Source organism: Delphinapterus leucas, chromosome 6, assembly GCF_059928025.1.
Source record: "Delphinapterus leucas isolate spDelLeu-1000000601 "Yukka" chromosome 6, BTC_Dleu_Yukka2, whole genome shotgun sequence".
Taxonomy (NCBI): domain Eukaryota; kingdom Metazoa; phylum Chordata; class Mammalia; order Artiodactyla; family Monodontidae; genus Delphinapterus; species Delphinapterus leucas.
Genome location: NC_143134.1, coordinates 32,895,866 through 32,915,867, shown reverse-complemented (window position 1 = coordinate 32,915,867; position 20,002 = coordinate 32,895,866). Strand labels below are relative to the sequence as shown.

Here is a 20,002-nt window from a genome sequence, read left to right as displayed (position 1 = left end):
AAAGGAGACCCCGACCCCAAACACAGTAAGTTAAACAAAATGAGAAGACAGAGAAATATGCAGCAGGTGAAGAAGCAAGGTAAAAAAGCTACCAGACCAAACAAATGAAGAGAAAATAGGCAGTCTACCTGAATAAGAATTCAGAGTAATGACAGTAAAGATGATCCAGGGGCTTCCCAGGTGGTGCAGTGGTTGAGAGTCTGCCTGCCGATGCAGGGGACATGTGTTCGTGCCCCGGTCTGGGAATATCCCACATGCCGTGGAGTGGCTGGGCCCGTGAGCCATGGCCGCTGAGCCTGTGCATCCGGAGCCTGTGCTCCGCAGTGGGAGAAGCCACAACAGTGAGAGGTCCGCAAAAAAAAAAAAAAAAAAAAAAAAAGTACAAAGAGAAATTATTAAAAGCAGCAAGGGAAAAGCAAAAAACTACATACAAGGGAATCTCCATAAGGTTAACAGGTGATCTTTCAGCAGGAACTCTGCAAGCCAGAGGGAGTGGCAGGACATATTTAAAGTGATGAAAGGGAAAAACCTACAACCAAGATTACTGTACCCAGCAAGGGTCTCATTCAGATTCTACAGAGAAATTAAAACTTTTACAGACAAGCAAAAGCTAAAAGAATTCAGCACCACCAAACCAGCTTTACAACAAATGTTAAAGGAACTTCTCTAGGCAGGAAACACAAAGGAAAAGAACTACAAAAACAAACCCAAAACAATTAAGAAAATGGTAATAGGAACACACATATCGATAATTACCTTAGAAGTAAATGGATTAAATGCTCCAACCAAAAGACACAGACTAGCTGAATGGATACAAAAACAAGACCTGTATATATGCTGTCTACAGGTGACCCACTTCAGACCTAGGGACACATAAAGACTAAAAGTGAGGGGATGGAAAAAGATATTCCATGCAAATGGAAATCAAAGAAAGCTGGAGTAGCAATTCTCATATCAGACAAAATAGACTTTAAAATAAAGATTATTTCAAGAGACAGAAAAGGGCACTACATGATAATCAAGGGGTCAATCCAATAGGGAGATATAACGATTGTAAATATTTATGCACCCAACATAGGAGCACCACAATACATAAGTCAAATGCTAACAGCCATTAAAGGGGAAATTGACAGCAACACAATAATAGTAGGGTACTTTAACACCCCACTTTCACCAATGGACAGATCATCCAAAACAAAATAAAAAAGGGAACACAGACTTTAAATGACACATTATACAAGATGAACTTAATTGATATTTATGGGATATTCCATCCAAAAACAACAAAATACACTTTCTTCTCAAGTGCTCATGGAACATTCTCCAGAATAGATCATATCTTGGGTCACAAATCAAGCCTTGGTAAACTTAAGAAAACTGAAATCGTATCAAGTATATTTTCCGACAAGAAAACTATGAGACTAGATATCAATTACAGGAAAAAAATTGTAAAAAATACAAACACATGGGGGCTAAACAATTTGTACTAAGTAACCAAGAGATCACTGAAAAAAATCAAAGAAGAAATCAAAAGATACCTAGAAACAAATGACAATGAAAACACGATGACCCAAAACCTATGGGATGCAGCAAAAGCAGTTCTAAGAGAGAAGTTGATAGCTATACAAGCCTACCTCAAGAAACAAGAAAAATCTCAAATAAACAACCTGACCTTACACCTAAAGCAATTTGAGAAAGAAGAACAAACAAAACCCAAATTTAGCAGAAGGAAAGAAATCATAAATATCAGATCAGAAATGAAGGAAACAATACCAAAGATCAATAAAACTAAAAGCTGGTTCTTTGAGAAGATATGCAAAATTGTTAAACCATTAGCCAGACTCATCAAGAAAAACAGGGAGAAGACTCAAATCAACAGAATTAGAAATGAAAAGGAGAAGTAACAACTGACACTGCAGAAATACAAAGGATCATGAGAGGTTACTACAAGCAACTATATGCCAATAAAATGGACAAAAATCGACAACTTCTTGGAAAAGCACAACCTTCCAAGACAGAACCAGGAAGAAATAGAAAGTATAAACAGAACAAGCATTGAAATTGAAACTGTGATTAAAAATCTTCCAACAAACAAAAGCCCAGGATCAGATGGCTTCACAGGCAAATTCTATTAAACATTTAGAGAAAAGCTAACACCAAACCCTCAAACTCTTCCAAAATACTGCAGAGGGAGAAGCACTCCCAAACTTATTCTACGAGGCCACCATCACCCTGATACCAAAACCAGACAAAGATGTCACAAAGAAAGAAAACTACAGGCCAATATCACTGATGAACACAGATGCAAAAATCCTCAACAAAATACTAGCAAACAGAATCCAGCAGCACATTAAAAGGATCATACACCATGATCAAGCGAGTTCTATCCCAGGAATGCAAGGATTCTTCAATATACACAAATCAATCAATGTAATAAACCATATTAACAAATTCAAAGAGAAAAACCATATGATCATCTCAATAGATTCAGAAAAAGCTTTTGACAAAATTCAATACCTATTTATGATAAAAACCCTCCAGAAAGTAGGCACAGAGGGAACCTACCTCAACACAATAAAGGCCATATATGACAAACCCAGAGCCAACATCATTCTCCATGGTGAAAAACTGAAACCATTTCCTCTAAGATCAGGAACAAGACAAGGTTGCCCAGTCTCACCACTATTATTCAACATTGTTTTGGAAGTTTTAGCCACAGCAATCAGGGAAGAAAAAGAAATAAAAAGAATCCAAATTGGAAAAGAAGAAGTAAAACTGTCACTGTTACAGATGACATGACACTATACATAGAGAATCCTAAAGATGCTACAAGAAAACTACTAGAGCTAATCAGTGAATTTGGTAGAGTAGCAAAATACAATATTAATGCACAGAAATCTCTTGCATTCCTATACACTAACAACGAAAAATCTGAAAGAGAAATTAAGGAAACACTCCCATTACCACTGCAACAAAAAGAATAAAATACCTAGGAATAAACCTACCTAAGCAGACAAAAGACCTGTATGCAGAGAACTATAAGACACTGATGAAAGAAATTAAAGATGATACAAACAGATGGAGAGATACACCATGTTTTTAAATTGGAAGAATCAACACTGTGAAAATGACTATACTACCCAAAGCAAACTACAGATTCAATGCAATCCCTATCAAACTAAAAATGGCATTTTTCACAGAACTAGAACAAAAAATTTCACAATTTGTATGGAAACAGAAAAGACCCCAAAGAGCTAATGCAATCTTAAGAAAAACAGAGCTGGAGGAATCAGCCTCCCTGACTTCAAAGTATGCTACAGAACTACAGTAATCAAGACAGTATGGTACTGGTACAGAGAAATATAGATCAATGGAACAGGATAGAATGCCCAGAGATAAACCCATGCACACATGGTCACCTTAGCTTTGACAAAGTAGGCAAGAATATGCGATGGAGAAAAGATAGTCTCTTCAATAAATCGTGCTGGGAAAACTGGACAACTACATGGAAAAGAATGCAGTTCGAACACTTCCTAACACCATACACAAAAATAAACTCAAAACGGATCAAAGACCTAAATATAAGGCCAGATGCTATAAAACTCTTAGAGGAAAACATAGGCAGAACACTCTATGACATAAATCACAGCAAGATCCTTTTTGACCCACCTCCTAGAGTAATGGAAATAAAAACAAAAATAAACAAATGGGACCTAAGAAAACTTAAAAGCCTTTGCACAGCAAAGGAAACCATAAACAAGATGAAAAGACAACCCTCAGCATGGGAGAAAATATTTGCAAATGAAGCAACTGACAAAGGATTAATCTCCAAAATGTACAAGCAGTTCATGCAGCTCAATATCTAAAAAACAATGCAATCCAAAAATGGGCAGAACACCTAAACAGACATTTCTTCAAAGATATACAGATTGCCAACAAACACATGAACGGATGCTCAACATCATTAATCATTAGACAAATGCAAATCAAAACCACAATGAGGTGGGGCTTCCCTGGTGGCACAGTGGTTGAGAGTCCGCCTGCCGATGCAGGGGACACAGGCTCGTGCCCTGGTCCGGGAAGATCCCACATGCCGCGGAGTGGCTGGGCCCGTGAGCCATGGCCACTGAGCCTGCTCGTCCGGGGCCTGTGTTCCGCAATGGAAGAGGCCACAACAGTGAGAGGCCCGCGTACCGCAAAAAAAAAAAGAATTAAAAATCACACTATGTTCTTGAACACAATGCAGCTAGGAATCAGTAACATAAGAAAATTTGGAAAATTCATAAATATGAACATTATTCAACATACTCCTAAATAGCCATGTGTCAAAAAAGAAATCACACAGAAAGTTACAAAACTTTCAGATGAAGGAAAAGGAAAACACAGCATATCAAAGCTTGTTAAATGCAGCTAAAGCAGTGCTTAGAGAGAAACTTACAGCTGTAAATGCCTGATTATTACAGAAGATCTGATATCAACAATCTAACTTTTCCCTGTAAGAAACTAGAAAAGAGAAAACTAAACACAAAGCAAGAAAAAGGAAACAGTAGATTAAAGCAGAAATAAATGCAATACAGAAAAGCAACACAGAAAATCAACAAAATCAAGTTGATATTTATGAAAATATGAAAAAATTGACAAATCTTTGGAAAACCAAAAAAAATAGAGGAAGACTTAAATTGCTAAAATCAGAAATGAAAGAAAGGTTATAAGGCAGTACTTGGACATGTGTAAGCCAATAAATTGGATTAACTGGATGGAAGAGACAAATTCCTAGGAATCTACTAAAGCTGAATCATAAAGAAGCAGAACATATGAACAGACCTAGAATAAAGAGATTGAATCAGTGATCAAAAACCTCCTGACAAAGAAAAGCCCTGAACCTGATGGCTTCACTTTAAAGCAAACATTTAAAGAACACCAATCCCTCTCAAACTCTTCTCACAACTGACCACATTTTATCAACATTCTCTATGAAAACAGCATTACCTGTATAAAGCCAGACAAAGATCCTACCAGAAAAGACAACTAGAGACTAATTTTCCTTATGCTGTTGATGCAGCAGTCCTTAACAATACGCCAGCAAACCAAATGCAGCAGTATATGAAAAGGGTTATACACCATGACCAAGTGAGATTTATTCGTGGAATGTTAAGAATAGTTCACATATAAAAATCAACCAATGGAATACACCACATTAAAATGAAGGGGGGGAGAAAACCCACATGCTCCATCTCAACGGATGCAGAAAAAGCATTTGAGAAAATTAACACCCTTGTATGATAAAAAAAAAAGTTCCAAAAAACTAGCATTGAAGGAAATTACCTTATCTCAATATAATAAAGGCCACATATGAAAAATCCACACCTAATGTCAAAATAGTCAATGGCTGAAAAAACTTTTCCTCTAAGACCAGGAAGAAGAAAAAGATGCCCGCTTTCACAGTTTCTATTCAACACAGTAGTGGAAGTTCTAGCCAGACTAATTAGGGAAAAAAAGAAATAAAAGACATCCCAACTGGAAAGGAAGAAGTAAAATTATTTGTTTGAGGATATCATGATCTTACATGGAATCTCAAGGAATCCTGAATAGCCAAAACAATCTTGAAAAAGAAGAACAAAACTGTAGTTCTCACACTTCCTGATTTCAAAACATAGTACAAAGCTAATCAAAACAGTGTGGTACTGGCATAAAGACAGACATATAGACCTAAGGAGTATAATAGAATCCAGAAATGAACACTTGCATAATTATGGTCAAATCATTTGCAACAAGGGTGCTAAGGCCATTTAATGGAGAAAGGACAGTCTCTTCAACAAACGTGCTGGGGAAGTTGGATATTCACATGTAGACCTTTTCTACCTTACATCATGCACAAAAAATTAACTCAGAATGGATTAAAGCCCTGAACATAAGAGCTAAAACTATAAAACTCTTAGATGACAACACAGGGGAAAAGCTTCATGACACTGGACTTGGCAACGATTTCTTGGATATAACACCAAAAGAAAAAGCAACAAAATAAAAAAATAGATAAATTGGACTTGATCAAAATAGAAAGCTTTTGTGCATTAAAGAACATTACCAACAGAGTGAAAAGACAACGCATAGAAGAAAACATTTGCAAATCACATATCTGATAAGAAATTAACATACAGAGTATAGTTTTTAAAAGTCCTACAACTCAAGGACAAAAAAAAAATTGGGCAAAGAACAAATAAATACATGAAAAGACGCTGAACATCACTAAGCATTAGGGAAATGAAAATCAAAAGCAAAATGAGATATTACCTGTGCTCATTAGGATGGCCATGACTAAAAAAAAAATTAAAACCAGAAAAAACAAATGTTGACAAAGATTTAGAGAAACTGGAACCCTGGTGCACCGTTAATGGGAATGTAATATGCTACAACCACTGTGAAAAACAGTATGAGGTTCCTAAAAAAAAATTAAAAATAGAATTACCTAGAGGTCCAGCAATTCTGCTTTTGGGTATATACCCAAAAGAATTGAATGCAGGGTCTCCAAGAGGTATCTACACCCACGTTCACAGCAGCATTATTCACAACAGCCAAAAGGTAGAAGCCACCCAAGTGTCCATTGGTGGAGAATGTATGAACAAAATATGGTATATGCATGCGAGGGAATAGTTTTCAGCAGTACAAAAGACAGGACATTCTGACATGTTACAACACAGGTAAACCTTGAAGACAATATGCTAAGTGAAATAAGCCAGTCATAAAAGGACAGTTGCTGTATAATTCAATTTATACGAGGTACCTAGAGTAGTCAGACTCATAGAGATAGATTGTAGATGGTGGTTGCCAGGGGCTGGGAGGAGAGGGAATTGGGGAGTTATAGTTTAATGGGTACCAAATTCAGTTTGGGATAATGAAAAGTTCTGGAGACGGACAATGGTAATGGTTGCACAACAATTTTAATATACTTAAATGCCACTGAACTATGAACTTAAAAATGTCTAAGATGATAAATTTTATGTTATGTATATATTGCTACACTAAAAAACAAGTAACTCAAAACAGATCATAGACCCCAAAATTAGGTCCCTTAGTTTCATGATGAGTTTGTATACACAACACTATTGTCACCATCCATGCAAGAAAAAGTTATGTTGGACTCCATTACAGTTAAAAACTCGTGTTTAACAAAGAGTTAAGCTTTTGTGCGTATATAATACACATAACAAGCAAATATAAAGAAGAACCAAACAGAGACAAAGAATACAATAAGTGAAATGAAAAATACACTAGAAGGAATCAACAACAAACTGAATGATACAAGGGAATGGATCAGCAAGCTGGAAGACGGAGTAGAAATCACTGTAGCAGAACAGACAAAAGGAAAAAAAAGAAAGGAGGACGGCCTAAGAGACCTTTAGAACAACATCAAGCATACTACATTTGCATTATAGGGGTCCCAGAAGGAGAAGAGAGAGAAAACATATTTTAAGACATAATAGCTGAAAATTTCCTTAACTGGGGAAAGGAAACACAGACCTCCAGGTCCAGGAATCACAGACATCCCAAACAGGATCAACCCAAAGAGAACCACACCAAGATAAACAGTAATTAAAATGGCAAAAATAAAAGATAAAGAGAGAATAAAAGCAACAAGTTACATTCAAGGGAATTCCCATGAATATCAGATGACTTTTCAGCATAAACTCAGCAGACCAGAAGGGAGGGACATGATATTTAAAGTGATGAAAGGGGTAAACCTACAACAAAGAATTTCATTCAGATTTGATGGAGAGATCAAAAGTTTCACAGACAAGCAAGCTAAGAGTTCAGCACCATCAAACCAACTTTACAAGAAATGTTAAAAGGAACTTTTCTAAGCGGAAAAAAAAAAGAAAAGGGCCACAACTAGAAACATGAAAATTATAAAAGGAAAAATCTCATTGGTAAAGGCAAATATACAGTAAAGGTAATAAATCAGCCATGTATAAAGCTAGTAGGGAAAGTGTAAAGAAAGAAGTAGCAAAATCATCTATATCTGCAATAAGCAGTTAAGGGATACGCAAAACAAAAAGATGTAAAATAGAATGTCAAAAACAGTAAATGTTGGGGTGGCAGGACTAAAAATGCAGGGTTGTTAAAATGCACTTGAACTTAAGAGACCACAAGGGATCAATCCTAAAGACCAAAAGCCAACATATTGAGAAGAGTGAAGCTTATATATGTAATGAGCCCACCAGGTCCTTGGTGATATTACACTGCTAAGCTAAGCACACTATTCCTGGATTTCTTATGTACAATAATAAATCTCTTTATCAAATACATTATGTCATGCACAACGTTAAAATGAAATATTTGAGTTTGATATTTTAAGGAACCAAGTCTATAACTATGTAAACTGTTGGCTCCATCATACTTCTGGACAGAAAAAAAAATTATTTTAAAATACATTCTAATTGAAAATTGGTACTCCACAGTTGGAAAGTACTGCCACAAGATTCAGTCAGTCATCTCTGCTTTACTATAAAAGACATGTAGGAAAAGTATGTTTCACTATTAGCCCTCAATATTTTAATAATTCATACTTATGGTACTTTCTGCTTATATCATATATACCTGGTTAGTAAAATGCTCCATCAAAAATAAATTTTTTATTAGAAAGCTTTTAAATATAAACACGAGGAGAACACAAATGGTTTTAAAAAGCAAATAAATGACTATACCTAAAGGCTTTGCTTTTCTTCCTCCTACCTAATAATATTGGAATGCAAGTCAGAAAAACAATTTTACTGCTTATTTCTCCAGAAGAAATGACTTTTTCACAAAACTTTAAAAAAAATTGTCAGTCTCGGGCTTTCCTGGTGGCGCAGTGGTTGAGAGTTCACCTGCCGATGCAGGGGACACAGGTTCGTGCCCCGGTCCGGGAGGATCCCACATACCGCGGAGCGGCTGGACCCGTGAGCCATGGCCGCTAAGCCTGCACGTCTGGAGCCTGTGCTCCACAACGGGAGAGGCCACAACAGTGAGAGGCCCGCGTACCGCAAAAAAAAAAAAAAAATTTGTCAGTCTCACATTAAATAGTTGAATAAATGACATGGCTACCAAGCATTCATTAAATATTTGTAAAAGAACTGCTTTTCCCTCACTCAAGTTTTCAAACTTAATTTATCAACTACCAACCAACTTAAAGCAAACTAAGATCCCAAGAACTGTCTTTGTAAATATTCCTATTTCTATCAACATTCTTTAACAATAAAAATATTCAACTCCAGGGCGTTCCCTGGTGGTCCTGTGGTTAGGACTTGGCGCTTTCACTGCCGTGGCCCGGGTTCAATCCCTAGTCTGGGAATTAAGATCCCGCAAGCTATGTGGCGCAGCCCAAAAAAAAAAAAAAATTCAACTCCAAGGGATCAATTCATTCAACACATATTTGTTGAGCTCTACTATATGTCAGCTAGATGCTGGGAACAATGGCAGCAATAGAAGAAACTATCCCGGCTCCCACTTCATGAAATGTAAAATTTTAAATGGAAATAAACACTCTGAAGGACAAGGACACAGGTCAGGGACAGTCTATTACAAAGGATTCTGAGATACACACAGGCAAAAATTATCCTTTTACAGCAGCAGCAATAGACACCATGCCAAGCCCTGATCAAAGCACATTACTATCATTTTATCCTAACTACAGTCTTTTGACACAGGAACTATTATTATCCCCACTTTATAGATGACAAAACTCAGATGCACAGAGCTTAAGTACTTGCCTGATTCAAGTTATTAGTAAGTGGCAAAGCTGGTATTACATCCAGGGAGTCACATACCTCCAGAGTATGTGCTACTAACCACTTGTATTACTTACAATGCCTTTCTTAGAGAGCCCGAATTTCTCCACAAATAGAATCAGCACATACATATGGTAGGTAGCCTGGACTGCAGTAACCTGAGTTAAGTGGTAATAGGAGTCTCAGGCAAAGTAAAGCACAGACCTTTACTTACCCACCTATCCCTTACCCACACTAAGAAGTCTGGCCTGGATAGTGTGTATCTAGGCAAAGGACAATCTTCACCAACCACTTCACCTGCTTTCTCAACATGACCTGAAAAGTTCAGATGAACTAGGACATCTGGCTTTTGTCAATCAGGTCATCTGCTGCCAACTGGAAAAAGATAAGGTTGAAAGCTACTCCCTTTGTCCCCCACATAACCCCCAACTCAAGGATCACAGTACACAGTAAACACCAGCGACTTGTCGACATAGAAGCAAGAGAGAGTCTATCATATATACCAACTGAATAAAACTGAAAGCCCACAAAGAAATCCATATATCTATGTCCAACTGATTTTTGCCAACAGTGCCAAACCCATTCAATCAATAAGCAAAGAACAGTCTCTCCAACAAATGATGCTAAGACAACTCAATTTCCACATATAAAGAATGAAGGTGGAACCCTACCTCACACCACACACAAAAATTAACTCAAAACAGATGAATGAACTAAGCTAAAAGCCATAAAACTCCTAGAAGAAAACACAGAGATAAATCTTAGATTTAGTAATGGATTCTTAGACATGACTCCAAAATGACAAGCAACAAAAGAAACAACATATATCGAGCTTCAACAAAATTACAAACTTTTAAAATAAACCAAAGACTTATGGGGAGGGATAAATTAGGAGTTTGGGATTAGCGGGGAAAAAAAATAGACCTAAACATAAGACCTAAAACTCTAAAACTCTTAGATGACAACATAGGGGAAAAGCTTCACAACATTAGATTTGACAATGATTTCTTGGCAATGACACCAAAACACACAGGCAACAAAAGTAAAAATAGATAAACTGGACTTTATAAAAATTTAAAACTTGTGCATCAACGGACAGAATCAACAGAGTGAAAAGGCAACCTATGGAGAAAATATCTGCAAAACATGTATCTGATAAGGAGTTAATCCAAATAATCCAATTCAAAATGGGCAAAGGACTTGAATATACATTTCTCTAATGAAAATATACAAATGGCCAAACAAGCATATGAGAAGGTGTTCAACATGCTAATCATTAGGAAAATGCAAAATCAAAATGAGATATCACTTCATACACATCAGGATGGCTACTATCCACAACAAAAACAAAACAGAAAATGACAAGTGTTGGGCTTCCCTGGTGGCACAGCGGTTAAGAATCCTCCTGCCAATGCAGGGGACACGGGTTCGAGCTCTGGTCCAGGAAGATCCCACATGCTGTGGAGCAACTAAGCCCATGCACCACAACTACTGAAGCCCACGTGCCTAGAGCCCGTGCTCCGCAACAGGAGAGGCCATCGCAGTGAGGGGCCCACACACTGCAATGAAGAGTAGCCCCTGCTCGCCACAAGTGGAGAAGGCCCATGTGCAGCAACAAAGACCCAATGCAGTCAAAAATAAAAAAAATAAATAAATTTATTAAAAAAATAAAAGTTAACTGTATTCTGTATTGTAAAAAAAAAAGAAAGAAAGAAAATGACAAGTGTTGATGAGGAGTTTCTCCACCTGAGAAACTAGAACCCTTGTGCACTGTTGGTGGGAATGTAAAATGGTGCAGCCACTATGGTAAACAGTATAATGGTTCCTTAAAAAATTAAAAATAGGGCTTCCCTGGTGGCGCAGTGGTTGAGAGTCCGCCTGCCGATGCAGGGGACACGGGTTCATGCCCCGGTCCGGGAGGATCCCACATACCGCGGAGCGGCTGGACCCGTGAGCCATGGCCGCTGAGCCTGCGCGTCCGGAGCCTGTGCTCTGCAACGGGAGAGGCCACAACAGTGAGAGGCCCGCGTACTGCCAAAAATAAATAAATAAATAAAAATAGAATTATCCAATGATCTAGCAATTCCACTTCTGGGTAGATATGCAAAAGAACTGAAAGTTGGATCTCAAAGAAATATTGGGTTGGCAAAAAAGTTCGTTCGGGTTTTTCCATAATATGTTAACATTTTGGTCAACCCAATATTTGTACATTCATGTTCAGTGGCATTATTCACAATAGCCAAAAGATAGAAACAACCTAAGTGCTCATCAAAAGATAAACAGAGAAAATGTGGCACATACAGAAAATGGAATATTATTCAGCCTTAAAGGAAGGAAACGCCTTCCGTGGTGGCACAGTGGTTAAGAATCCACCTGCCAACACAGGGGACATGGGTTCGAGCCCTGGTCCAAGAAGATCCCACATGCCGCGGAGCAACTAAGCCCATGCACCACAACTACTGAGTCTGCACTCTAGAGCTTGTGTGCCACAACTACTGAATACCGCGTGCCTAGAGCCCGTGCTCTGCAACAAGAGAAGTCACAGTAATGAGAAGCCATGCACCGCAAAGAAGAGTAGCCCCCACTTGCCTCAACTAAAGAAAGCCCGTGAGCAGAAATGAGGACCCAACGCAGCCAAAAGCGCGGAGCAACAAGGACCCGACGCAGCCAAAAATAAATAAATAAATAATTTTTTTTAAAAAAAAAAAATGGAAATCCTGACACATGCCATACATGCCTTCAACAATCTTGAAGACAACATGTCTTGAGGACATTATGCTAAGTGAAATAAGCCAGTCAGAAAATGACAAATTATGTATATGACTCCACTTATATGAGGTATCTAGAGTAGTCAATACTCAGAAACTGAAGGCAGAATGGTGGTTACCAGGAGCTGGAGTAAATGGGAAGTTGCTCTTTAATGGATATAGAGTTTCAGTTTTAGAAGATGAAAAAGTTCTGGAGATTGGTTGCACAACAATGTGAATATACTTAACACTACTGAACTAAACACATAAAAATAATTAAATTGTAAATTTTGTTACAATTTACAATTTTGTATATTATATCACAATTTAAATTTTTTCTTAAATCAACTGTATTTCTATATATTGGCAACAAACAGTTGTGAATTTAAAATTTCTTAATAATTTACATTTATATTACATTTACATGTTCAATAGCACCTAAAACGTGTGATATAGGGAAAATGTGACAAATGACACAAAAGACCTGTTGAAACTTATAAAGCACAGTTGAAAGAAATTAAAGATCTAAAATAAATGGAGAAATACTTCATTTATGGATCAGAAGACTATACTGTTTTCAATTCTTCCTAAACTGATCTTCTGGATCAACAAAAGCCCAATGAAAATATCAGCGGGCTTTTTTGTAGAAACTGACAAGCTGATTCTATAATTCTAAAATGCAAAGGACCCAGAATAGCCAAAACAGTTTTAAAAGAGAAGAACAAGGTTGTAGGACAAACTCTATTCGTTCCAAATCTTACTATGAATCTCCAGTAATAGCGACTGAATGGTACTGATGTAAAGATAAACAAACAGATCAATGAAACAAAATAAAGAATCCAGAATAGACTGACACATACATGGATAGCTGAATTTTGACAAAGGTGCAAAGGCAATTCAGTGAATAAGTCTTTTCAACAGAAGAGGCAACAATTCACGTTACCATATGCAAAAAAAGAACTGCCACTGATACTGTACACCATATAAAAAATTAATTCAAAATGGGTCATAAACCTAATTGTAAAATTTTTAAAAATTCTAAAAATATAAAAGGAAATTATTGTGATACTGAGTTAGGATTTCTTGGATATGAAACCAAAAACACAATCCCTAAAGAGCATATTGATAAAATTAAATTTCATTAAAACTTCTGCTGAGAAGAAAATATTTGCAAACATATATCTGATAAAAGACTTACAACCCCAATATATAAAGAACTCTTAAAACTCAATTATAAGATAATAAACGACCCAACAACAACAAATAAATAGGCAAAAGATGTGAACAGACACTTCACCAAGAGGATATACAAATGGCAAGTAAGCTTATGGAAAGATGTTGAACATAATTAGCCATAGGGAGATGCAAAATAAAAGCATGGTAAGATACCACTACAGACCTACTAGAAGGGCTAAAATTGACTGACCAAGTGTTGATGAGGATGTAGATGAACTCTCATAGTGCTAGTGCCAATGCAAAATTAAAATTTTAAAATTTTCAAAACAGCTGGGCAGTTTCTTAAAAAGTTCAACAATACACCTACCATATGATCCAGCCATTCCACTTATTTACTTAAAAGAAAATATACTCCATACAAAGACTGGTTCATGAATGCTCATCGCCGCTTTATTTGTAACCGCCAAAAACTGGTGATAAACCAAATGTTCACCAAGGGATGAATGGATAAACAAACTGATACATCCATACAACTGAACACTACTCAGCAACAAAAAGGAATGCACTACTGATTTATACAACAACATGAATAAATCTCAAAATAATTTATCTGAGTTGAAAAAAGCCAGACCAAAAAGAATATATTCTGTATGAGCCCATTTATATAAAACTTTAAAAAATTAAAACTAATATATAGTAACAGAAAGTAGATAAATGCTTGCCTGGGAAGGTGGAGGTGGATAGAGGATGTACAAATAGGCACAAGGAAACTTTTAGGGGTGATGGATATGTTCACTATGTTGATTGCAGTAACGATTTCACAAGTGTCAAAACACAAATCTGTACACTGTAAACATATATAGTTTTTATAATTACATTTCAATAAAGCTGTTTTTAAAAGACAAGCAAATACAAAGCTACATATAAAAAAGTCAGGCATCTAGATAGGAAATTGACCAAACTTCACAAATATGATGTTTTTTGCAGGGTTAAAAACTCTTATTTTTTACAATTGATTACAGATACTAAGGACAAATTTCTCTTCCAATTTTCATATAACAATGCCCTTGCTACGCCACAACCTCTTTCCCCAGGGCACATCTCAGATTTCATAAGCCACTTGTGAAGTTTCTATGAGACACTACACTAGAAGGCGGGAGAGAGGGAAGGAAGGAAAGAGAAAGAACGGGGAAAGGAGAGAGAAAACACCAGCAAGAAGGAGAATGAGGAACAAAAAGACGCTTCCATAGTGTAATAAAGCATGTTTATCTCACCTGTATAGCTAACATCATCCTTGACAGTGGAAAAAGTATATATTCCTGTTATGCAGAGAAGGCTGTGCACTTTTACAATTACTACTGAACATTTTCCTGGATATAGTTCATATAATACAGAAATAAGACATGAAATTAATGCCACTTGAAAAATTCGTGAATATTTATCCAGAAGACCCTAAAGAATATTTTTTAAAGATAAGGTAAAAATTACCAATGTCAGCAATAAAAAAAAAAAATAGACTAAAGATCCTACAGTAATTAAAAAGAGCCTAAGAGGCTGTTAGGAACAACTTTATGCCAATTAATTTGAAATTTTAGATGAAGTGGACAAATTCCTAGGAAAATACAACTTACTAAAACTGACAGAAAGAAACAGAAAATCAAACGGAAAATCTACATTGTTCTAGAACTACATTAGCCAAAAAAACTGAAGAACCATAAAGTTCTACAACTGTATTACCATCTTACACAAACTCTTCAGAGAATAAAACAGAACTCTCCAATCTGTTTTATAAGTCCAACCAAAACTTATATAAAAGCAACAAGCTAATTTCATTGATAAGCATAATTACTGGTTTAAACTAGACTAATTTACTTCTCTAACACACATTCATTTTAGACTATTTTAGATTAAAGGACTATTTTAGATTAAAAGATACACAGCTGTAGTTCCTGTCTTCAAAGACTTAATCTAGTAAGAAAACCAGTGGGAAAGGATGCTCAGATATCCTAAGAAGCAAGTTTTACAAAATCCTGCCTATACTAGGCCTAAGAACAACATAACAGCAGCAACAACGTCTGTGTTCTGATAAAGGCTTGAAAGTTGACTAGAGGTCTGCATAATTCTTAATATGAAATATAAATGTTTCTCCTATGAAAGCACAATGCATTTACTTTTATAAATTGCGATAGATCAACCGCTCACAAATGCTTTTCATTTCTTTTATCTGCTATAATTTACTTAACAGAGTTTGGTTGTGCTAATGTCCAGTACTATTTTATTACTAAAATGATCATACTGATTCCTAACAGTGTTAAGAACTGAAAGCTAATTAAAAAAAAAAAAATTCCCCTAAAATGTCCCTAGGTCCGCTCTCACTTTTTTTTTTTTTTGGCCGTGCCACACGTGGGATGTGGGATCTTAGTTCCCTGACCAGGGATGGAACCCGTGCCCTGCTGCAGTGGAAGCGTGGAGTCTTAACCCCTGGACCACCAGGGAAATCCCCTCTTTCACCTTTTTACAAACAAAACATATCTAGTCATTTTAGCCTTTTTTGGGGGGTAACAAGCTGCTCTTGAGTACCATTTCCATTTTGCCTATAAAGTATATAATACTCTTGTCCTTATAAATCAAAATTAGTCTTTACAGGAGCCCCTCTGAAACAGTCTGAGGAAAATCAACTAAAAACACATCAAATGTCACCAGAATGGCATTGATCCTGAGAGGCCCTACATCAGAGATCTTAACTGGTATCTAAGTACTGGCTTTTTGGAGTCAATGAACATTCTGAAATACAGAGTATGCTAAACTCAGTTGTGTTTTCTTTGCAGAAAATCCTTAATTCTCTTCAGATGCTCAAAGGTAAATGATTCCAAAAGGATATGCATTCAATGATAATGCAAATAATTCTGACACAACATTTCAAGGTGTATGTACACGCACAATTAGGAAGGGATAGAGCAAAGAAAGGACAATAAAACAAGAACTTATTTACTATACAAAACTCCCTTTTCTAGATTGCAATCATCTCTTAGAATAAATATGTGATTCCCTCTATTATTCAGGTCAATACATCTCTTTGCCAAACAAGGTAGAAAAAAGTTTCAGCTGATTCCCTGTATGTGGGCAGTCTTGCTTGTGCTTATTAGTACCATCGAAACTGAAACCATGAATACACTAGAATCAAGCTATAAGGAAATTCCAACACATTAAAATGAAGTCAAGTCTTGGAGGCCAAAGAATGTAGCACCTGGAAGCAATACTAGAAAGAAACTGCAAACAGGAAAGATGTATAATTTGGGGGTACTGGCATATGACACGAACATATATGATTAAAGACATTCACTACTTTCCCAGGCAACACACATTACAAAAAGCACCAGTGGCTGAACCCTGCTACCTACCCATGCTATAGTCATCTAAGTAGAGCAAGCACTAAAACTCACTGTCAGAATTCACTGCAATTTATCAATACTGACTAGACACACCCTAAGAGGTAAGGAAAGACTGGACAGGAATCTGTGCCTAAATTAGCATCAACTCACAGGGAAAGCAATCAGGGAATAAACTGTCTCAGTTTCTTTGAGTACACATTCCTCAAAAATTCCTGTTCTAAGCATATAAAATCAGCAACTTTAACTTTTAGGTTGGGGTCTAGTTCCTCTATAGATTAGTAAATGGGAGAGAACTGAATGCTTTTTATCAGACAAGGATCACCATACGTTCTGACCAATCATTCATGCTTAAAATATTGAGAAATAATAACAATAAAAGCTAATATTTATTGAGGACTTACCAGGTGCCAGGTTGTAGTAACCCTCACAATTCTCTGAGGTAAACACTATCATTAATGTGGAGAGGTTATATAACTTGCCCAAAGTTATACAGGTAATAAAAAGTGGGAACTGGGATTCCAAGCATGCTCACCTAATCACTATGCTTTAATGCTTCAACCTGCCAGGTTATTTTTTTTACCCTATAAGCCAAAGAGAGCCAATGAAAATATTTAAGGACAGCAGTAATGATCATATTTACACGTTAGATTACACTAATCAATACTGTGGAGAGCAGCATGATGATGAAGTAAGCAAGGGTCTGAAGAGATAGTCAAAATCTAGGTCAAAAATGCTAAGGAACTGAACCACAGGAATGCAGAAAGGATAAAAAACCTAAAATCTTTACCTGGTAAACTTAGCTAGACTTATTAACTTATTGGATGAAGGGATGAGAAAGGATGGAGTCTACCTCTCAGGTTACTAGCTTGGCCACTGGTAATTATGGTCTATCAATTCAAAGACAGGAGGAGGAACTGGCAGTTTCGTTTCCCTTAGTCGGCAGGAAGATAAGTCTACATTTTATGTAATCAAAAACAAAACGAGAAAAACCAATTCTATAGAATTTCCCTCCTCCTACCAAAAACACTTTCCCACTTTCCAGAAATCTTATCTTCGAAATGAAGAACTCCTAATTTTTTTTTCTCAAAAATAAGAAGACACTTGGGCAGGAAGGGGCCTTCAACATCATTTAGCATTCTTTAAAAGCAAATTAAATCTGAAGCCGACTGCATATAATTTCCCTAAAATTTCTATTTTCTTTGGGAAAAGTTTCCTTGGCATTAGTTTCTATTCATTGTACTGTTTCTATATTTCCTGTCCTAAATAGAGCAAAATATATATATATATCTTTGAGAAATGACACTATGCTTAGAGTTCCAACGTCAGACACTTAAGCGCCACTGACAGCCTGTTCTGCTGAATCCAGGCCAATTAAACCACTGCTTCGGAAGCCACCTGAATCTCACGTGAAACTGTTAAAAGAGATTAGCCTGAATACGCTCTACAGTTGGGCCCTGGGATAGGCAGCTTCCTCTGAAATCCTGCTCACCAACCGCTTCTGCGACCGCCTAGAGAACCATGAAGGAACAGGAAGGCGCTGCCCAGCCTCCACCGCCAGCTTCCCGGTCCAGGGCCCAATGCCGGTTCTAAAGGTTCTCCATACATCTTCTAAGTAGGCTCAAGCCAGAAAGTGCACCATGAAAATAGTATCCACTGTCACGTGTATGGAGAACTCTGAAAGAACCAAATTACTTATATTCACGGTCCCACGTCGGGTGTCTTTTGAATCAATAACCAAGTCGCCTACATTTTTGTCTAGAGATGAGCAGCGCTAGGAAAGCCTAGCAGTGATGAATTCGGCTGGATGACACGGAAAAGGACAGGCTTTCCGACAGCCAGAGTCCCTCGAGCCGACGCGGAGGATCAGTGTATCCTCATCCCCAGGCGACCCAGGCCCCAGCCCCGCATCAGGCGTCCCCGGACTCCGGCCGCGACGCCGCCCAACCTCCCCTGGCTTGGGGCTTCGGGCTGAGTAAAGCGTCCGAACTCCGAGCCCGCGCTCACCGAGCTGCCGCTCGCGGCCCGCGCGCCCGCGCGCTTCTCCAGCATGGCTCCCGCCTCGGGCTCCGACGCCGCCTTCACCTCCCTCTCCAGTGGAGATTCCGCGTTCATGCCGCTGCCATGCCCGCGCCGGCTGGGGGTGTTCCGGGTCTACAGCTACGCCGCAAATGCGGCGGCTGGGCCCGCGCTCTCATGGGCTCCGCGGCCCAAAGCGGCCTGCGGTTCAGGCGGCGGCGCCAGTGGCGACTCCGAGGGCTGTGAGCGCTGCCGAGGCCGGAGCAGCAAGAGAAACGAGGCGAGAAGAGCAGCTAAAAGCGGGCACAAGCCACAGCCACGAACAGAACTCAACTCAGAGAGCTGCCAACAGCGTCTCCAGCGGCCGAGGTAGCCCCGCTCCGCTTCCCCACAAGCCGGCGAGAGGCAGGAAGCCCCGCCCCGGATCTCAGCTCCCGCCACAAGTTCGTCGCCTGCGCCCAAAGCCTCAGCAGCGCCCGCCCACCTCAGGCCCCGCCTCCACGTTTCCGGGGCCACCTTGGCGTCAGGACTCCGCAGCACGCCGGAAATGCGTCATCTCCCAAGGCCCCCAAGAGTAGTTTCTTTTTCTGAGACAGAACCGGATCTGGCGAGCTGAGGGTGTCAGGTGCTGGGGGTTTTATTAGTGACTGCACTTCTGGTCTTGGTTTGGTTCCCCCAACAAGTATATGGATGGGCACGTTCAGACACGGATACAGAGCCCCGGGATCTGGAATCCCGAACTGGGGAAGTGCCGTATGCTATAACTACGATATTCTCTTCCTCTTCAAAGTCTATAAAGAAGCTGACAGAGAGCTTACCTGGGCTGTGGGATTCATGGGAAGGACAGTCTTAGGAAACATACAGGTTCCTGTTCCAATCCAGAGCTACTTGATGGTACCAACACGGT

The 20,002-nt window shown here is 38.4% G+C and overlaps 1 protein-coding gene across 7 annotated transcripts in view; it reads right to left on the bottom strand.

Annotated features, from left to right (window-relative positions):
* Window positions 1–19,504, bottom strand: part of SLC71A2 (solute carrier family 71 member 2) — a 73,004-nt gene extending 53,500 nt beyond the window's left edge. Inside the window, exon 1 of one of the 7 annotated variants that reach the window (XM_089912943.1) lies at window positions 19,084–19,504. In XM_089912943.1, coding sequence (XP_089769069.1) covers window positions 19,084–19,191 — 108 coding nt within the window. In that variant the 5' untranslated portion in view covers window positions 19,192–19,504. The other 6 variants (XM_022566500.3, XM_022566501.3, XM_022566502.3 and 3 more) reach the window with 6 other exon arrangements.
* Window positions 19,505–20,002: the final 498 nt, after the last annotated feature.